This window comes from Falco naumanni, chromosome Z, assembly GCF_017639655.2.
Source record: "Falco naumanni isolate bFalNau1 chromosome Z, bFalNau1.pat, whole genome shotgun sequence".
Lineage (NCBI taxonomy): Eukaryota > Metazoa > Chordata > Aves > Falconiformes > Falconidae > Falco > Falco naumanni.
Genome location: NC_054080.1, coordinates 73,648,490 through 73,669,961, shown reverse-complemented (window position 1 = coordinate 73,669,961; position 21,472 = coordinate 73,648,490). Strand labels below are relative to the sequence as shown.

At 40.6% G+C, this 21,472-nt stretch overlaps 1 protein-coding gene across 2 annotated transcripts in view; it reads right to left on the bottom strand.

The window, feature by feature from the left end:
* Positions 1 to 21,472, bottom strand: part of ADAMTS12 (ADAM metallopeptidase with thrombospondin type 1 motif 12) — a 163,703-nt gene that overhangs the window by 37,215 nt on the left and 105,016 nt on the right. For both annotated transcript variants that reach the window (XM_040580500.1, XM_040580499.1), the window contains exons 13-16: positions 15,392 to 15,525; positions 8,082 to 8,202; positions 2,003 to 2,247; positions 553 to 694 (exon numbers count right to left, since the gene is read on the bottom strand). In XM_040580500.1, coding sequence (XP_040436434.1) covers positions 553 to 694; positions 2,003 to 2,247; positions 8,082 to 8,202; positions 15,392 to 15,525 — 642 coding nt within the window. The remainder of the gene's footprint in view (positions 1 to 552; positions 695 to 2,002; positions 2,248 to 8,081; positions 8,203 to 15,391; positions 15,526 to 21,472) is intronic.

The following is a 21,472-nucleotide window of genomic DNA, read 5'->3' as shown; positions in this document are numbered from 1 at the left end:
CTGTTGTTAGATCTTGCTTCATGGTCATCATTCTGCTTGTCTGGTTTAACATGCTGCACAGAACAATATAACTGCAGCTGCTCCCAAGCCACTGTACTGAGAGTGGCAGAGACATGTAAGTCCTCAAGACTGATTTAAATAAAATAATTATTGAGAAACGCACAAAAAGCATTGTTGCTTATCAAGGCAGGACAGATAAGGACAATATTTTTTGTAGTTAAGATATTGGAAAGATTCAGTAGGGAAACGAGTAGGTTATAAATTAGTATTTCTGGGAAGTAGAGTTGTGAACAATATTGACAAAAAATATGAGGAAAAGAAAACTGCAGTTTTTCATTTTGGTTCACAGACGTTGGGAATTTCAGGGCAGCTGTTCTAGAAACCTACTTGCCCTAAATCATTTAATAACAGTTTATCCTTAAGCCAAAATACATTATTGTAACCATCTGATCTCCCACTAAATGCAGATTAAAGGACTTTACCTCTTTGAGGATGATGTCTGGAAAACTTAAGGATGACAAACAGTAATAGGAAAGGTAAGTGAGGAATTACCTCTTCCACAGGTAACACTGCAGGCTGTCCAGTCTCCATACTGCCAAAAATACTCTGGCTCTCCAATCTCATTCTCATGACTTTCTTCTTTACGTACAGTATATTCATACTTGATTCCAGGGTTAGTTTCTTGAAAAAGTAGCTGGAAGAGACAGTGATTTATTTAATTACTTACAATTTTCATAATCTACTGACCCAAAGCTTTCAAAGCATGAAAATAGAATAAGCAGCAAGGTTTTAAAACTGCCCATTTTGAAGCCTAATAACCGTTCAGAAAAGCAGACTGGCAAAACTTCCATTTGTGTGCCGACAGTGGCATACATTGGTCTTTCTAAGACACAGTTGTTTGCCATGCACTTTTGCAAGCACAGGTGGGAATAAGTGGGGCAGTATTATTGGTATCCAATTGACTGCAAGAAAAGATCATGCAAAGTCCATCCAAGGCACGGCCAAACGCGTTGCTGATTAAGAGCTATTTCCTATCACTATTATCAATTATGATTTCCCTACCCTTCTGAAACAGCTGTTACAAAACACCCAGTAGGTCAGAAAATGACAAACTTTATTAGACATGGCTTTAATATTATTTTTCAGTGTTTCCGGATTAAGAAGGAAAATTCCAGTGGAGAAGAGCCACTCCAGAAATTTACCATTTGGCTGATGAGAGGGAGAAAAGCAAACCATCATCAAAGAATAAAAGACTTCAGCATGAACCTCTACTCTTCCCCCTAATTGTTTCTTTGACCTTGTTACTGACAGTGAAGATTGAGCACCCATTAGATGTGTCTTCTCACCAGGCATTCAAAGCATTAAAGTGGCTCCCATCACACCCCTAATACTCCTTTTAATTGTGTGGCACACACAGAGGCAAACAAGCCAGGAAAGATACATTCAGAGAAAAAAGGGCCTTTTGAAAACTATTTCTGCAGAACTAACAGAAGCTGGTTATGTTTAAGTTAAGACTCTATAAAGCAACACAGAAGAAACAAAAGGGAGCAGCCTCAGTGGATGCTAAATGGATCCATTTCACTTACCACAAGCTATTAATCCATCTGTCTAATGCTGTGTTTTCTTTGCTCAGTGTAGGCTGTTACTGCTGACAGCCTTCCCTAGCTCTCACTGTTCACAGCCTGACATCAGCTCCCTTTTTTTGATAGTTACTTTTCATTTGGGTCTGGTTCTCATCACAGCCACATGTTGGGCTAAGCTGGCACAGGAGACAAGGAAGTTTGGGCACAGAACTGACCAACTATAGGTGGCAAGATCCCTGTCGCAGAGGCAGCACTGGATTATATCAGCCTTTAAAAATCATAAGACTACGATACTGAACATCTGTTTTCAGGCAGGATAATAACAGTGATTTATAATCTTTCCAGCCTCAGTTTCAGAGCCCCAGCACATTCTGCTGCCATCAAACCCCAGAAGGTTCTGTTAGTGATCTGCTATTTACCTGAATCCATATTGATTCATTGGTAGGACCTGGAGCAGTCAGATTTTCTAGATCCCCTGTTCTGTCATACTGAAATATCGTGCCTGCCACTTTGTATTCACCATTCCACTGGATGATAAAGCCTCCGTTCAGATAATATTTTTCTGGGTCTTTGCTTCGCACAGCAAGGAAATTTCCTGCTTCTGCAACTTCCGTGACTTTGATTCCCCTCGCACCTTTCGGAATCAGCCCAATATCAACATATCCTAAGAGACAAGAAAGGTTCATGAAGGTGAACAACAATAATGTCATTGCATTTTACTTATGTATAAGACTATTAAAATATCAGCTTTGCTTGAAAATGTATACAAATGTGCTATCACAGAGTTTGCATTTCAGCTAGTTAATGGTGTGACTTTTCAACCCAAGTTTTTGAGCATCAGTTGGAGAATATGAATATGCATTGTGTTTAGGCAATGACAGTGGCATTTAGAAGGGATACCGAGGTGAGTGATCTGAGCTGCACCAGGGGAAATCTACCCCACACATGAGCATCAGCATCTCCATAACTCTATCCAAGGGCTCTGGCATACTGCAATGTGAATAATCTGAAGAAACGCCAGGGAGTCCCAGCAAGCCAACAGTCTGTTGTGGAAAAGGTCTTTCTAATTTGCAAGGAACGTTTTCATCTGTCACAAACATATAGGCACGTACATAATTCCACATGCTCTCTCTCAAGTCATTTAACTTGTCCACAACTGTTATGCAACAAATACCGGTTATTCAAAAGCCTCAAATTACTATGATCAGTCGAACACATTTTTAAAAACTACTGATTTTCATCAGGAAGTTCAACAGCTCCTTGTGTATAAAGCTATGTGTAATGAGATTTTTCACTTCTGTGTTAAGAATGAACCTGGAGCACTTATTACAAAATTTTGTTTGCACCAGAGGCAATAATGACGTCAGGCTTTCTGTTTTTCATCTTACAGTGAACAGCTCTTGCTGTCGCTACTGAACGATAAAAATAGGATGTCCACATAGAAATTTGAACACGAACTCAGATAGCTTTTTTGCTATTGCTCCTGGCTGGGCCTTAGAAATTGGATAGATGACAGCTCTACAAGCAGGTGCCCTGGGAGTGTGAGCTGCAGTTTATGCTGGTTTACTTCAAGATAGGAACACGTGTGTGGTTCCCCAGTTCTCATCGTACACTGCTGAGGTCATGAATTAAATCCTGAGACTCAGAGCCCCTTCATTTTTCTTGTGAAACAAGCTTATCACCTTTGATTACTCACTCACATAAGTGAGATAAACCACACTGGGCATACTAAGTGATCTTCAGCATCAACACTCTCCACCTTGCAGAAGTACTTACATGGCATAGAACCAGCTGCTGTCGTAAGTGCCCCGTTAACATCTGAATTTTGCAGCTTTTTTTGGGATGGTAAGTATTGGTTCTAATGTCATGTATTGCTTATGGTACAAAAAAGGATCTGTCTATATCAGACCCCTCATAATTAGATTAATAGTACGTGTGGGGTTTTTTTCCCCTCCACTGATTGATGTTCAAGGGGGAGAATTTTCTGGATGTCACCTTTTGCAAGTTTCCTAGACTGGCTGTGGAAATCCAAACTTTTCTGTCAACTTCAGTGAGCAGTCTAGGGTTGTTACATGTAACCAAGGTCTAATGATTCTCCCAAATATTCTATTCATTCAGTGCAGAGGGGATGTGTTATGAACACAGCGTGTGATCATTTAACTAAAGACTTGATTAGAAGGCATATTCACAAGTGGGCCAAATTAACACAGCATGAAAAATCTTACTTGTGTCATGTCCTGACAGCTTTGGCTTTAGTGTCTTTTTCCAGTAGTTTTTATTCAGATGTAATTAGAATAACATTGGTTCAAACCACAAAGTATAAAAACCTTGTCTCAGTTATAACCTAAAAATCTGTATCCTTTCAAGTTTTTCTCTAGCTGTTCTTGTCCAAATCACCTGCTTTTGCTCACAAACCTGCTTTTAAATGTATTGCAACTGTCTGGTGATACATGTTAACATCTGGTCAACAATATCACCCTGTCTTCTCCCTGGCCCTCCCTTTTTTGACTAGCTAAATTACCTCCTGATTTCTCAAACCCTCACACTAATTCCCAATGAATGATATGTTCTTTTGAAAGCAAAACTAATCAGCAGCAAGCTTTTGAGTTTGTCACTCAACTTAATACATTTTTATTTAAAAATTATGTGGATGGTGTTCACATAATTGTTCTTGGTTTTATGGTTTCATCTGATTAGGATCTAGGGATCTGAGATTCAGTAATATTCAAGATGTCAGCTGTCTGACCTCCACGTTGTGTTCATTAAATCCTCAAGCATCCATATTGTGGGTGCTACCACGCACCCACCAAGTGGCAACTCTGAGACGCTGTTAATCTTTCCATTTTCAGTTACATTTATATGCTCCTAACACGGACAAGAATACAACATGAATAAATTCATGCAACCCTTCTTGTAGGAACAGCTCTGTCAGGACTGAAGTGCTTGTTTCTCTTTCCCCATTGCTGTGAGAGAAGAGTAATTTCATTCAGGTGGCGAGCCCAGTACTGCAGATCAGATGGTATCAGATCTGGCTATTTCTCCTTATCACAACAGCTCCTATCCTCCTCTCCAGTTTGTTGTATCTGCGAGCTTTTCTCTCAAAAATACACATTCGTGAGGCACGGTTTTCCTCTAAGCCAGGCTCGAGGGACTACCACATTATGTGGAAAACAGCACAGGCTCCTGATGGCATACCAGGTTTGCAAGTCAAACTATGGTTGTTTGTAGCCTTCCCATGGAATAGAGGGAGCACTGCAGTGTGTAATGGTAATGGGGAAAAAATTACTGTCTATAGACAGTCTTCTTCCTAAGTGAGGAACCAGGAGACCTTCCAGTCTCTCAGACCAATGCATCACGGCTATGTCCAGAACCCATCTTGGGGCTAGGTTCAGGCATATACCTCTGTCTGCACTTGGTTTGTATGAAAAGGAAACAGGGGTAGCCCGGAAACCATGGCACCTGTCGATTCAGTCCTGCCAAGCTGGTTAGGAGACACTGGGATCAGTATAAACCTCCAGAGTAAGGTGAATACAGCCACAGTTTCTTTGTTTGCCCATCACTTTGCCAAAATTCAGCCCTTCACAGGAGCAACATGCACCTGATCTTTCCTTCTGGATGGCCAAGAAAGACACCCCCACCCTTGTTGTCCAGTCACTCATTTCATGTTCTTCATAAATTTAAATGCATTGTCCCCTTGCTACTGAAAGTTGGAAAACTCATTTCCCCCTAAACAGACAAAAGGGTGAAGACAGGACAATTACCCATCATCCTTATTGACCACCACTTGTTCTGGAGCCACTCCTCCTTCCCAGGCAGATCCCTCTGTCTAATCCTCTCAGCTTCATTCCCCCTTTTTGTTATCCATTTAGTCCACACTACCTGCATCTGCCAGAGTCCTAAACCCCTGTCCCTTGTGCCTTGGTCTTTCTCCTAACCCAATGCTTCTCCTCACCCAGCAGCATAATTTATTCTCCTTCCAAAAGAGTTTACACACCTTGCAAACATTCCGCTGTACACAGTAATGTTTCTTCGCAGTCATCACAACAGCATCAGTAGGAACAGGGATTTCAACTTCTAAATACACTGCTTCAAAATAAAAGCAGACTTCTACCTCAACAGCAGGAGAGCTTGTGGCTCCTTTGACCAGGCCCAGACCTTGATTTTCAATGCCCTGCTCATGCTGCAGCCTTTCTGCTGTAAGAGTTCAGATGAAGCAACTTAAATGATTTTCAAATGAACCCCCTGCAAATAAGGTGCAGACCAGAGACTTGCTAATATTAGTGTCAACAGCTGAGACCATTTGTGCATTTCAGACCTCTGATTTGTTTTCCATCACAAAACTTAAATGGAAAGCCATTACACAGATGATGCTGACATTCCTGAGGCTGTGTTGGAAGCCCCTGGACCACTATTCCTACTTTAAATCCACAGGAAAGACAAATAATTTTAAAGAAAATTCAAGTAATAACACAGATTTAAAAACCTTTCTTTCTGAACACGAGGCAGTAAGACTTCAGGTAAAACTGATTACCCTGCAGTGAAAGGCTGGATTACTAAAACTCATTAGTAGCATTTCCTTAGCCTGACTTGGCAACTTAGCCTGCAGACAGAATAGATGCTGCCGCAGCACCAGACCCAAGAAAGGCCCTGTTGGACTTAGGTTATGAATAAAGTTTTAAATCAAAATATATTAGCTTTGATTTTGAATTTCACTGTGCCATTAAACAGAAAAACTCTTCAAATCTTTCTTGCCTGGCAGCACGCTTTGGTCTAGTTTTGTTACCTACACTGAATTTATGCTCCTGAAGTCTTTACATTTACATAAATTCTGCCATAAATCTGTACTGCAAGACAGACCACCACAGTACCTGTCAGAGACTAGAAGAAGCCAGTATTGTGAACAAAACAATCTTCCTATTCTCAATTTAACACCTGTGAACATCTGCAAGATCCACATACTGCCTTACAAACCCACTGATCTCTGCCTTTCCTGACACTTCTTAATTTGTCTGCAATGGAATCAATATCTGTGGAAGGGAAAGGATCTGCAGAATCAATCAATTTTCTACTGAAGCTAAAGAAAGCAGTGAAATAATTTTACTTAACACTCAATATCCCTCAGCAGTATCTGTCAGTGAGGCTTACTGAATCTTGGGGCAAAGAAAAACTAAGACAAAACACAAAACTAATTTTAATAAAATAAGAGGCACTTATCCTTCCATGTGTTACAGTACTGGACCTTTTTCATAAAACTGTTATTCAAAAATAAACTACATGTCCTCTGCAGCCTTGGAAATCCCCCACACAAAGGCAAAGTGAACATTAGAGTAGCGGAAGCAAAAGATCAGAGGCTGGAGGATTACTGTAGTATTGGAGAAGGAGGTCTAGATTTTCCTTTGGAAGTCTCTGCACTGTTGCATGGTTGCATGCATCCTTCACAGTTCATCTGGGGGATATGGAGAGAAGGAAAAGCAAATCCAAGTGAACAGTACAGAAAAAACCCTGAAATATTAAAGTGCTTTTCCCCCTGGACTTCGGAAAATCTTATGAAACTAGCTCTAAATTATTAGCAGAAATCATATTTGTGCAAATCAGAATTATTTTGTGAAAAAACACCACAAACTCAAAAGCCAGCCAAAGCCACACCCTCACCACACTTTCTCCCTCCTCACTAGCGTGGTACCCATTATTGCTCTCGAGACTTCTCATTTCTGCACCAGACTTTTTCTTCAGCCACAGACCTTGCCCTAAGTATGCTCTCCCATGCCCCATTTTCCCTGTCCTGTCCTGGTTTACCATTTGAAACTGTTCATCCTGGTTGTCTCTTCCATCTTCAGCTCATTGCCATGGTTCTCGTTCAGTTTTAGTCTCCCACTCCCTCTTCTAGGCTCCCATTCATCCCACACAAGGCAACTTAAAGCCTGAATATGTCACTGCCATCAGTGAAGAAGGGCTCAGTTCTCCAGGTGCTGATTCAGACCACCTTAACCTGCAGGGAGTTACTTCTTCCCCCCTTTCAAGCCAGAGGCATCCCACAGAAAGTTATAAAGCAAACAGAAGTGCAAAAAAAGTTCTGCATGGGGAAGAGATGGCACAGGGTCACCAGAGACAATCATATCAGATTTATGACACTAAGAAATGAATCTCCAAACCACTCACTATATTCATGGTGCTTTATACTGTCCAACGATTTGATCCAGATTTTCCAAGGTGGTAAATTACATTAATCTTGTAAATGCACTTGCTATTTTGGGTTTTATTATTACCTGCTTAACTTGCACAGGGCCTGTTGCTCTCTGACACAATTTCTGTTAGGCAAGGTGAACTTAAACAGCACAGACCACAGATCTTTTCTGGCAGAAGCATGATTCACTGTGAAACACCCATTTACGATTTCCTATGCAGATTGACCACTCTGTTTGCAATGAGAAGTGCTTAATTCTTTTTATGTAGAGAAATTACTTCACCAACTGAAGAGTTTAAAAGAATCCATTTTACCAAATCCTTCACTTTGATTGAACATCATCGTCACTGTACGACATGCAGAGCCATCTCCCAGGCAAACCCCACACTGGTCTTCGGTTGCATTGGAATTTATCTCATAGTCACAGCCAACAGTCTGGAAGGAAAAACAGTTTCAGAATAAATGTGGCCTCCACAATGACATACTCAGAGTTCATGTATTGCTGCCTTCAGTGTATAAGAAGGGGCAGAATCAATTTTTTGGAAGAGTATACATCCTGTATAAACAAACTAATGGTAGAGGTTGTTATAACTAGGTCAAACTCATGTGTATTACATCAAAGTGAAAAACAAACAAGCAACAAGCACCATCATGTCATGAAACATACAGTAGCAGCCAGTTACCTGAGATAAAAATGTGCCACCCAAATGGTCTCAACATCTACTGTTGGCCAATACATCTAGGATTTGTGTCTGCTTTCTCACATTGTAGAAGCATCCACGGACTCCCAGGAATGCAGTGCAGTAACAGACTACAATGTCTGTGTCAGCTTTGTGTGGCCATTAGGCAGTTCAGAACCTCTACTGCAGTTAAACCCCCTGGTAAAGAGAAACTCTTCAGAAGGCATGAAGTTTTACAGCTGTTTCTCCAGGTTGCTAGAATGGGGGAATGAGTCAAGATAAAAGTTCTGGTAAAGACTGATTTTAGAGTTCATGCTTGCTACAGGCAGAAAGTGAGAGAAAATTTTAATTATACTGAGTCAGGACAAAACTTCTTCCTGTCTAATCCCAAAATCCTGTGCACTAATGCCTTTGAACTTCAACAATCTTCATTGGGTTTGGGGGTGGGTTTTGCCTCTCTTTAAAAACTAGCAAGGTTGCAGTACACAACCTGATGTCAATGGCTGTTAGTAGGATCTAAGGTATCTGGAAGCCTGTGATTTAGATGGATAGCCATAAGTCTGGTGGTATCTTAAGTTCTGATTTTTCTCTAATGGTTCAGGTGCAACACTTGCCAACTTCACAACTTTCATTCTTTATGTATGAAAATCTGGGTTTCCCCTCTTTCAATTCTGATCTTATTTTACCTTCAGTACATCAGCTACTGTAATTTTATGTAAGCTTCTGACAAGAAAACCCAACTATTAGACTAATCTGGGTATAAAGGCTCCTGGATTCTCTAATATTTTTCTGTCATTTTCAGCTCAAGAAACACCTGACCTTTTCTTTCATGCACCAGTGATTTAATGAATGGCTAGCAAAGTTGCAAAAAAGGAAGCAAGGAAAGGCCTGAAGTTACTAATGGTGTTAAACCACGTCACTTGCATTTTCACAGAGCGTCCAAAAAAAGACTCAGCCATCACCTAATGCCAACACTTAGCCAGAACCTTTGATAACCATTCTCAAAAACAATGGGCATGCCAAAAGGTTCTGCAGGAGCCTCAGCTTCTCTCTCCTTTTAGCAAAGGCTGCTTTCAAAAAAGGGAAGGTTTTGTAATGTCTTTCACACAGACACATCTCAGCACCAAGGACCACGTTTATGAGCAGTACAGAATACTACAGAGATAAGCACACATTAAGAAGGTGACTTGGTTTTTGCTTCCAAGCATGTGGCTATTTGATGAAGGATGGATTTAATGAAATATTGAAAGTACACAGATGTCACTGCGATAAGTGCAGGATGTTTCTTTATCTTGCCAAAAGTTCAGATCTGACTCGTCACCTGCTATCTACAGATGCACTGCAGTTTATATTTAACACTTCCTAAAGATGTAGGTTTGTAGCTGTTTTCTTAAAGAGATGCATTCTGCAATATATTTACTGTACTACCAGTACATTTGTTACTTACCTACAAACAGCTAGTAAAGTCATTGTTATCAGGTTTATTATTAAACCAGAGGTGTAACCAGCCTCTCTGGTGAGTTCTGAAAGTTTTGGTTTATTTTCTGTTCTATGCACAAATGAAAAAGAAAGTTGGGGAAAATCTGGAAATGGAACCCTTTGCACTTCATGTTTTGCTATTGCAGAATACTATTAACAACTGGTTTTAGATCTTCTCTTTTGAACTTCTTAAAAAAAATAGCCTTCAAATCGAATAATTTTTGCTGAATTAGCGTTTTCTGGTAGAAAATGCATGTTCTTGAAAAGGTTTCTGTTCATGCTTGTTTGAGTGGCTCCACCCAGAAGTAATTTATCTAGTTGAGGCTGTCAATCAGACACTTTGAAATTAACGTCACTGAGCATATTTCCCTTGTGAGTACCGTGTAGTGTAAAAATCCCCAAACGCTGAACAAGTTAGTCCTGAACTACTGCATTGGCACTAGCAAATGAGTGGGGTGGCAGCACCACTCCTGCCTTTCAGGTGCTTGCTGAGTGGCCAGTACTCTGTATCAGCTCAGTCAGAATCAGCTCAGATCTACCCCACTTGGCCATCCTTTAGCAACGCATCCATAGCATCAAAATATGACATCACTACAACACGAAGGGAATCTGTTTGTCCCTTCTAGTTGCAAACACAGAAGTTTGCATTTTGTTTTTCCTCTGATACTCGAAATGTAGTTGGTATCTGATCAGACATCAGTCTTACCTGTACATGCAGCAGGGTGGGATGCTGGGTTCCCCAAGAATGAGGCACTGCACACAATGTGGCAGGGCAGGCAATTTACCGTTTTACAGTAAATAAAGCTATCATTTTAGCCCCTAGCTCTGGGGTGCTGCTGCTGGTGCAATCACCTTCATCTCTAGACAGAGGGCCTCATCTTGCAAGGCCATTAATAACCATCACAAAGTGTATATTCTCATGTGACCAAATAAACAGCAGTCATTCTTTCTAAATACACTTACATGAACATTAATTTCCAGGCCATGGTTTATCTTCCTGGTCCAGTGAGTATCACATTATTTTTGTCATCTGATAGACAGATTTCTAGATGCTTCCTCTTCCCTGTTACTTGCTTTCCTCATTCTTCTAATTGTTCTAGATAAGCAGTAGCCATATTTTCTAAAATTGCCTTAAATAATATGTTTCAAATTTCTGCCATATTAACTGTTAAAAGGGATCTGGAGACTAAATGCAGGTTATAAACCCAGAAAAAATCAGCAACAATTAGGCTCTGACTCTTTTGTACACATGTGTCCTTGTGTACCCCTACCAGTGAAACATGCTGTGCTACAGCAACCACTGCGTGACACAGCATGTGCAGTGCAAATTAGCATCCCTCCAAGCAGCCCTTTGTCACCGCCCCATTCACCAAGAGCCTTTTTCATGCACCTGAGACTGGTCCCAGCACACAGTGCAGAGGCAGAAATAATGACCTGAATTGTCTGGCTGCATTACAGGAAGGAGAAACAATTTCTTTCCTGCTGCTCAGTGACTAAAGGGAAAACAGCCAGAGATACTGCTACCCGTTTGCCACATCCAGAGGGAAAGACACTTGTGTCACATTGACAGCATGGGGCAGATACAAAAAGTCCATGCATGTGCTGAAGGGTACAGCCTGGATGTACTGCCTGAACATCAAAGTTATGTGGATGCCACATTACGCTTTTAAGCTCTTCCTTCCGTTTGTCTCCCCCACTGGTCTCCAAATGAAAAAAATATGTTAATTTCATGTTGGCCATGATGTTGCCTTGAACTGGGAGAAAGCTGTCCTGATGCACCTATTCCTCTTATATTTTGTCTAGATGGGACTGAATCAATCAATGTCCTGTGTGGGTAGCAGTCAGAGGAGGATAATGAACCGTAAGAGGCAGTAAAGCTACTACAAAAAATCTGAGATGTGTAATCTGCCTTTTAGCAAGAGGAAAAAAACCCCATTTTCATCCCTAGTACTACATAGCTGTGTAATTCTCCAATACACCATTAGTCTCTCAGCACAACAATTGTGAATTACCACAGAGAACAGCTCACAGATTTGCATGACTGAATGTCATTTAAACCTATCAGAATTCTGTGTGGGAGATGAATGCTTGCTATTAACAACAGAGATGCCAGGTCCTCCATCCTCACTGTCCACAAACTCTCAGTGTACACACCATGTAAGCCCTCATTTTTAGGCGATGCTATGGGTTGTATTTAACCAAATTCCTCGGTCATGTACATACCAGTGCTCAGCAAACACACACTGGTGGCAGTATCTGCTTGTAACACTGGAGGAGCAACTGACTGCTCTAGTAAGAATTACAGTGCACTTGTGACGTAGAGTTTAAAACACAGGAAGACAGGTCATGTGCTTTAAAGACCTTCCAAATAAAGGGGAAAAAAGTGACACTCAAAGGATGGATGTAGAAGAATATGGTCAAATAGAAAACTAGTCGAGGTATATCTTGATTTTAGATTAAATTACTGACAGAACTTGTTGGCTCCCTCCACTCAAAACTATTCCTAAGTCATACATCATGACAGCAGAGGGTCTAAGAAGGTACTTGAAGGAAGGCCAGGCTAGGTGCAAATACAATAAAAGGATTAAGAGGCCTGCATCTCTCATCTCCATATTAGCACCACATGGAACAAAATACGGTTGCAACCGCAGGCACACAGCTTCGAGGTCCCCCTTTGCAGCCACTGGTGAACTGAGTGATTTAACAGCACTACATATGTTAGGGAACTCCTCTTCTGCGTAAGGACAAAGCTAAGAGAGGACCCTGCTATTTTATATGCCAGGCCCTCCAATGAGTTAACAACTTCAGCTTGCCTTTGAATTGATAAGGCAATTCTAAAGGAATACCATACCAACACCTCACCAGTAAGGCTTCCTTCTGCACTGAGGCACAGGCAGCTTTTCCACAAAATGAGGACAAAATATATTTTTCCATATACTGGAAAGAATGCAAGGACCACGTGCATAAGTGCTAATGCCTGTCTGTACTTGCTTCCCACTCGAAGATGCACATTATGGGTTTGCCAAGGTGGTTAGGAAAGCATCCAGTATACCTCTGGCAGCTAAAATAAGGGATCTTAATCCCCATCTAGCTATCAAGGTAAGACCAGTTTCTCTAATTGCTCTGAACAAAACCATGGCAAACTGCACATTTATACTGAAATGGGATGAATTTAGGAGATTAAATTATTGGTTGAATCTGAGTCTATCTTGTTTTGAGATATCCACCAGGAAAACTCTGAACCCTATCATTAAAAAATAGCTACTCTGCACACCAAATGTGAGCAATACGAACAGTGGATCTAATGTACAACATCTCACTGTTTAAATTTCTTGCTCAATTTCAGACCTAAGCGAAGTATTATTTTAGTACTCAGAACAAATGTGAAGTGCTTTTGTGAGATATAGTACTGAAAACCAGAAAAGTGATTTAACAGACCTTGCCACTAAAGTTTGCGAACTGCCTTTTCACATCATTACCAACAGGTTGCTATCGGAGTATAAGAATGATGTACCAGACTGACTATATTAAATGCATTTCCAGATTTAGTCCCTGTGACCTGTAATGTATGTCTTGCATTGAACTAGCTGGACTAAAATACTAGTGAATTATGCAGAGATACTTGAAAAAAACCCTCAACTGTTACATTGAGTACATATTTTAGACAAAAATACACTGTCTTTCAGAAGTGTGACCTGTTTGGGATACCTGTTCATCATTTGGTCTCATCTGTGGCAGCTGCATGATCATGTTGTTCATTCTGTGATTCTGTTTGTCAGAAGATGTGCAGCAGTAGTCAACATACGAAATTCTGACAAAACTGTATTTATGACAGCACCAGTACCTTGGAGGGAATTTTTTAGAAAGGTTTTGGGTCCCCAGAACTATTAATGCTGAAGTGTATCTGGTATCTACAAACTGCAATTAGAATTAGCTTTCCTTTCACCTCTGATCTATCACTTCTGAACGAATTAATTTTTGCTGTTTCTGAAACAGGTATCAATTTGAACTGTCACAGGCAAGGTTCAATACAGAAAGTATATGGAAACTAAAGTTAACCATAGTGATCCCAGTCCATTTGGGCTGGAAATCAGAAAATGAAAGTGTAACATCACAAAGACAGCCGTCTGAGTTTAGCTCTTGGCCTCTTCCAGGTGGTCAAAAGCACTGATACGGTACGCAACATTTACCATGTTTCAATAGGCTAAATACGTGTTTACATCTAGCTCGAACTGCTCAAGGCAAGGTCAGGTCTTTCACCATCATAGTTAAAAGGCCCATCCCGGCTCCCAGCAAAGCCAAGCAGAATCTCTTCATTGTGAATTCGAGTAGAGTCTCACTAACTCCCTTTAACAAATGCATATCCTGCAAGGAAAGCTTAAAACACTCTCAGAGGCACTGGCATTCTCATAAAACAGAAATTCTTCAGAGAGGGTATACCAATGACCAATTAAAATGTGGAGTTTCTATCACCAGAAGTCTTTAAGAAAAGAATGTGAGAAGTGTCAAAAAGCAACATGATTCTGTAAAGGGATGAAACAGAAGACTTCTTGAAGTCCCTTCTTCATTTTTATATGATTCAATGACCTAGGACATACAATTCCAAGCTCCCAACAGTAAGCTAACATAGTTTCCACAGGACACAAAGTCTTGCTTTTGTTTCTGAAGACGTGAAAAGCAAAACAGCTATCAGGCTTCAAGGAGGTAACAGGACTCAAATCCCCTTTTTGAAGAAATAAGCCGTAGTTGTACCTACATCCCCTGCAAGTAAAGTACTCATTTTAAATTTACTAAAACCAATGCTAAGACTGTGGGTGTTACAGCAGTTACAGAACACACCTTCAAATGCCACAAACACACATATCATCCTGGAAACCTACTATGAACATGCTGAATATGCAGACAATGTTATACTTCTCTTCAATAAACAGAACATTATTGAACTATATACTCTGTGTTTGCCCATAATCTCATTGTACAACATTATTCAATTTACTGTCGTAAACTAAAATTATTTTTACTGTGCTCAAGTGCAAATGCCTGATCCTATTACAAGTCAGTTCAGAACTAACATAATATGTAATGATAAACCGCATTTTCATTAAAAAACCCACAGAGAATAGTGACACCAATTACAACCTTAAAGCTACAATCCTTTGTGAAAATATCTCATCAGAAACACACAGATTTTCTTAAACTGATGACTTAAAATAACGGAAGAAGAAGAGAGGATTTAAAAAGTACCAAAAGTAATTAGCACTCAGTCTAATGGATTTGCTAAAAAGGATGGAAATGACTCTTACATCTACTTCAAAAGGCTGTTTCTATAAACTTGATTCCATGATCATTAGAAGCATGATAAAATGAAGTACTTGGTTTCGATCCTCAAAAACAATGTGTTGAACAACATTTTCCCATAACTTTATAAAACTGTAGAGAAAGAAACATGCAAACATACCCAATACCTTACACATTCCATTAATACAGATATCTCGGCTATGCCTTCCTTCAAAGCAAGGAGTACCATCGGTGACTGCATCAAGCATCTTCTCTGAAAAATGACCATCTACTGGGCGACAGTGGAGCTCACAGGGGTTTGCTGAAAGGAGAACAAAGATACTTTCTCAGAAAATACTTCTGCAGGACCCTGAACTTGAGTGTCTTCACTGCACCATCCATTCACTTTCCATAGCATTTGACAGAAATGGCCTAATTAGAAGCAGTTAGCAGAGCCAGGGTTGTATTGCTAACAGAGTGACACAGGCCTGATAAAGGCCACTTGTGGACTTCTAGGAAGCAGCTAGAGGCTGGTGCCCTCACACCTCCATGCCCATCATTGCTGGTACATTAACATCCAGCCAACTGGCTGACTTGCGCAGTAATGAGGCCGTCAACTGTGATGAAGAAAGTGATGGGAAACAAGCAAAACCAAATGCCATCAGTGAAGGGAAAGGAGGAATCTAGGGGTGAGACTGCCAAGGACACTGACAAGCAACAGTTTTCCACTGGCTGATGACTGTGTGATTTCAGAGATAATTTATAACTGCTCATCACTGCTGCCAGCCTCTCTCAGACAGCAGTCAAATGGTTGCTTTTGCTCTTCTGCATGTCAGTAGAGTGTCACATCACTGCTCATTTTCAGCTATCTGCTGGCACTTAATTATTTCAAACACTGGACTTTTTCCCTGCTTGGCAACTTATGAAATGGGGTAATATTGGTGGGTCTGACAGACCCAGGCTATTCCTGGATAGATGTGCACAAAAGCAACAGGGAAGAGAAAAAGTGTGGCAAAAGCAATCTGTGGGTGTCTGAAACAAGATTTTCTGCAATGGACCAGCCTTACTCTATTCCATCCATAGAATAAGAAAAGCCAAATACACACTGCCCTGCTTCACAGCCTCTGGCCCTTGGGAAAGGGAAATTTTGAAACTCAGGCTTCAGAGAGTCAAAGGATACAAGTTTGATAAATAAGTTGTGTACACGGAAGATGAGTCAGAACTGAAACCAGGGTCAAAGCAAAGGCAGATATAATCCCTGCCCTTATATCACTCCCTGGAAACCATCCAGCAGAGCCAGAGCTATCTGAACAAAAAAAAAAAAAAAAAAATCACCCACTGTCACACCCATGAGGGACAGCAACAGAGGACTGTCTTCTGGTTTTGGTCTGTTCCAAGACCTCAGTCTAGCCATGCGCTAAAGCAATTTGTTCATGCTCAGTAAGCTGAAATGCTTTGCTGAGGAAGCAGTAGGCCTTAAACCTGCCAGTCAGTAGGAACTTCAAGGCACTATTATTTAGCCATTTTAATTCAACCTCCCTGTGTGTGGCAGAGGTGCCTCTGCTGAGTGACAGCTTCATCCTGTCTCGGAGGATTGCTCTCGGAGGAATGCAGGGTAACTATGAACCTTCTACATCTCAGCTAATGAATTTCTTTCTCCCTCTTCCTCCTTTGCTGTCCTGACTTGTGTCATACAAAGAACTATGTTTGAAATTAGAATAATTTCTAGTAATGAGCAAAATTCAAACTTTCGATAATGCTAAGAAACTCTCGTTGCTCTAGTCTGTACAGTACCAACATGTACACAACACCATGCAGTGCACAAAAGTGACAGGTCCTGCCCAAAGAGCTTGCAGTTTAAGGACTGAATCCTACACAGCCTAAGCTTTAAAACTAGGCATCCCATTCAAACAGGATCTCTGCAGAACTGGGATCAAAAAAAAAGGGACACTTAAAGGAAACCCAAAACCTTAACGAGGACTTTTCTTTTTTCTCTCTTGTCAGTAGAGCTATCTTAGGACTGACAACAACGTTGTGCTAGTGGCTTCTCAAATACAGATGCCTTCGTAAAGGGCAGTAGAGTGATTAGAGGCAGAGGACACACGTGGTCCAAGGTTATAAAACTCATGGAATTCAAGGTCTTGTGAGTCATGTTCAAGAATATCAATGGAGATGGAGCTACAAAAAAGTCTCAGGCAAGTACATGAAGTTTGTAATCCTTACCAGCTCTCAGTCCCTCTGAAAACTGCCAGCCATAACATCCATCAGTTGTTCTGATAAGAGCTGTCATGATAAGCGATGCAAGTAATTTTACTTCTATCTGCAGAAATCTTTTTCTGGACATGTGGCTAATTAGATCACTTTAGTGCCCTAAATTTTGTTTCACCTTGCTTACCTTCTCAATGCACCACTTTTTAAACAGAAAGCACAATACCCTTATGTAAAGAAGAATCCCAGAATTCCAGCTAGTCTGTTACCTGCTCAGAACCCACGCTAACAGGCAGAGACTCTGTAGAAAGCCGTTTCAGTTTCTACATTTTTCATAATGAAATATGAAGAGCAGCAGTTTGATATCTGTACCTCCTCCCTAGTTGTGTGTTGACATAACAAGCAAGATGGTATCCAACTTAATTTCAGAAATCACTGAGCATGAACAAGTAGGCAGTGCTGACTGCTGACATATTCCTGTCATAACTATGATGCTCTCTCTAAGTATATAACTCAGAAAAAGTTTGCAGAGAAAGATAACTCTCTTACTAAGCCAATATAAAAAGAAACAACAAGCAAACTTACAGACTTGCAAAGGCTCATGATTCAAAGAAGGGCTTGGAAGGCATGAAATCTTTCCTCGTTTTCATAACTGTAGTAACTGATCTCAAATTAGATGCTACCTGACCCACAGATTTTGCATTGCCTTTCTTCCTACCAGTTTTCTGCAGAGCCCCACTGGAAATGAGAGGCTACTGCTACCTCCCCACAAACTCAATCCTATCCAATTTTATACTCCTACCATCATTCTTCCATGGAAGGATGGTTAGGGCACCACTGAGGAAATTAAACTAGCACTGTATTAGTCATTCATTTCCTAAAATTATTTACTTATCTATCATTATTTTTTTACAGCTGAGCACAGGGACCTGACAAAAGATCAGGGCTTCATTATTGTAGGACTGTAAATAAACTGTACCAGAATCAGTCACTGTTCTCAACAAGTCTAACATTTAAACACAGAACAGATATATGTGTAGAAAGTACTTTCATCTCCTATTTTTAGAAAGCAAACTGACATAAAAGGAAAATAAACACATTTCTCAAAATGACAGCAGAACTTGAAAGCAAAGACTGGCATTGAGTTCAGATTTTCTAAATCTTATTTCAGTTCTGAAAATCCAAACCCACTAACTAAGATCAATATGAATACTAGGGTTGCTCAGAAGGAACTCATTAAAGCAGCTGGTTTAGTTTCAGTTACTTCAGCAAATTTGACCAAATCATGAGACTTCAACAAACAGGCTGTCATTTTAGCAACTTTTAGGCCAAAATATACAGAAATTCTTGCAATCCAGCATATGCATGAAACACTAGATCCATCTGTGAACACTTGGTAATGACCTTGTTCAGAAAAAGCACTGAATTCCCATTTAAACAGAGCTGATTTCTACCTGCGCAAAACCTACAGGATTTTATTTGTCCTTCCACACCAAAGCTGGATCAAAGCTACTTAGACTGCTCCTGCTGAGATTGTATTTATATCTACAATGACAGTATTAATTCCTTAAGCGCTCTAGGTAACCTGCTCTAATGTTTAACAACCCATACGGCAATAAAGATTTGTTAATGTGTAACCTAAAGCTCCCTTGTGATGTTTTGGCTGTTTCTGCTTGTCCTACCTTTCATGGACATGAAGAACTGCTGAATCTGCTTCTCTCTGGAGACTCCTGTACTGCTTGAGTTGAGGGGATGGGATGTTGCGGTATGAAGTACAGTGACAGAAAACTTGATGCCAAACCGAAGTTTGAAAGCAGAAGAGCTACATTCAAACTGTGCTGATAAGACCATGGGGTTCTGTTTTTTAAAGTCAGTTAACAAGGGCACAGAACTGCTGGGATCTTGACAGCTTCTTCCAGACCTGGACATAACACTGCACGGAGCCATGCAATCCTCATAGCCTGTATCTTTACTAGCTCAGGGATAAGCATGCTAAATACTCTTAGAAAGTCTCTTCAAGTAGTTAGTATTTAACTCACTCCAACTTCTCTCTTCTAGAGCAAAACTTGCTTTTCTCAACCTACTTTTTCAAATCGTTTGACTTCCATGTTGCTGTCCTGTAAACCTCCTCGTCTGGCTGCATCCTTCTGGCAGTGCATTGCTCCTAGCTGGACATAAGAGTTTAGCTAAGGTGCTACCAACACTCAGCAGCCTAGAAAAATTACATCCCATTTTTTTGTCTGTGGTTCCCATACCCTGCACCAAGATTATGGTGCTGATTTGAATAGAAACAAGATCATATACAATACAAGATCAATCCTGTAATACACAAAAGAAACCCAGATGTAATGGAATCTGAAGCCACAGAGCTCCCATAAGTGCCCAGTAACTTATCTGTCATCAGAATGGGACTGAGGATGCAAGTCAGCAAAGCTGAGTAAAAAATCCTAAAATTCAGGCACGTGATTTTTTCCCGCTGTGTATATTATCATGGAATTCAGACTCATCAAATGTAAACAGAACAACATGAATATAACTAGAGAGGAAAACATTCCCTTCCCAATTTAAATTTGTTTCCCCTGCAGATGACTCTCATGAGTTCACATGCAGGAAGGATCCAGCTTAACCTGACTGAAGGATGCGATTAATTTGTCTGCCGGCAGAAGAGAAGACTTCAATATTTTTTCCTACTTGACGAGGAAGAAAAGAGGTGGGCCTCTTCTCTATAAACCCTCACCTCTGTGATGACTTGGAATTGGCCAAGAAAATCCATACTAAAGAAAATTAGAAAATACAATTACAATATACAGACAAAATGGGGAAAAAAAGGCTGAGGTGAACTTACTTGCCACTTTAACCATGCTTGGAACTCCAAAAGAAAGTTTAATTTCAAACCAGCAGCAGCAGAAACATTATCTCATGCTGTTAGCTCAGCCCCTGCAACTGTATCAGTACAGATCTTACTTGATACACAGACGTATTTCGTAAGAAATACGAAATTTAGAACACTAGCAACAGAACCCCTATCTGCCAGTACATGAGATGATCCTGGCACTGACTGATAAAATAAAGGTATTTATATAATTTAGTGTAGGACTCATACTTACTACATGGAAGTTAAGCCCCAAGAAGCCATCAGATTCAGATATATGTAATTTGTTAAATGGTATGAAATAAATAAATATAGAGTCAACCTGATGGCAAGAGTAGCACATTAGCACAAAAGTCTGATTAAATGTCAAAGTAGGGGCCTGGGTCATGAGAACAATTCAGAAAATATCCTGGTCAGAGCTGCTGGATGCTTTAGCCACCCTTGAGCTTGGAAGTCCCCCTCATTCATGTCTCCTATGAAGACAGGCTGAGAGAGCTGGGGTTGTTCATCTTGGGGAAATGAAGGCTCCATGGAGACTTTATAGCAGCCTTTCAGTACCTAAACAGGGCCTACAAGAAACCTGGAGAGGGACTTTTTACAAGAGTATGTAGGGATAGGACAAGCAGGGATGGCTTTAAACTGGAAGAGGGTAGATTTAGATTAGATACTAGGCAGCGAGGGTGGTGAGACACTGGAACAGGCTGCCCAGAGCAGCTGTGGATGCCCCATCCCTGGAAGTGCTCAAGGCCAGGCTGGATGGGGCATTGAGCAACCTGGTCTGGTGGAAGGTGTCCCTGCCCATGGCAGGGGGTTGGAACTAGACGATCTTTAAGGTCCCTTCCAACCCAAACCGTCCTGTGATTCTATGACATGATTTTAAGACTCCCAGGGATCCTCGGGTGCTCCAGCTTGAGCACATGGGTTTCTGCGCTCTGTAGCAAATCCACAAAAAGACTATGCAAGTTCCCCAACAGGTTCAAACTCATTTAAAACAGAAAGAAAAAATCTCAATTGGAATCTTAAATATAGTTAGCCTAGGTAAAAGTGAGATGTCATTCGCTGCTTTTCTGCCAGGTTGCTTGTTAAAGCTGCTTGTTTCATCCTACCTTGTACTAAATCATAACATGTAATATATGATAAATATCTTACGATAACATAATCAAAAGAGTCCCGGTCCTCCTGTAAAAGT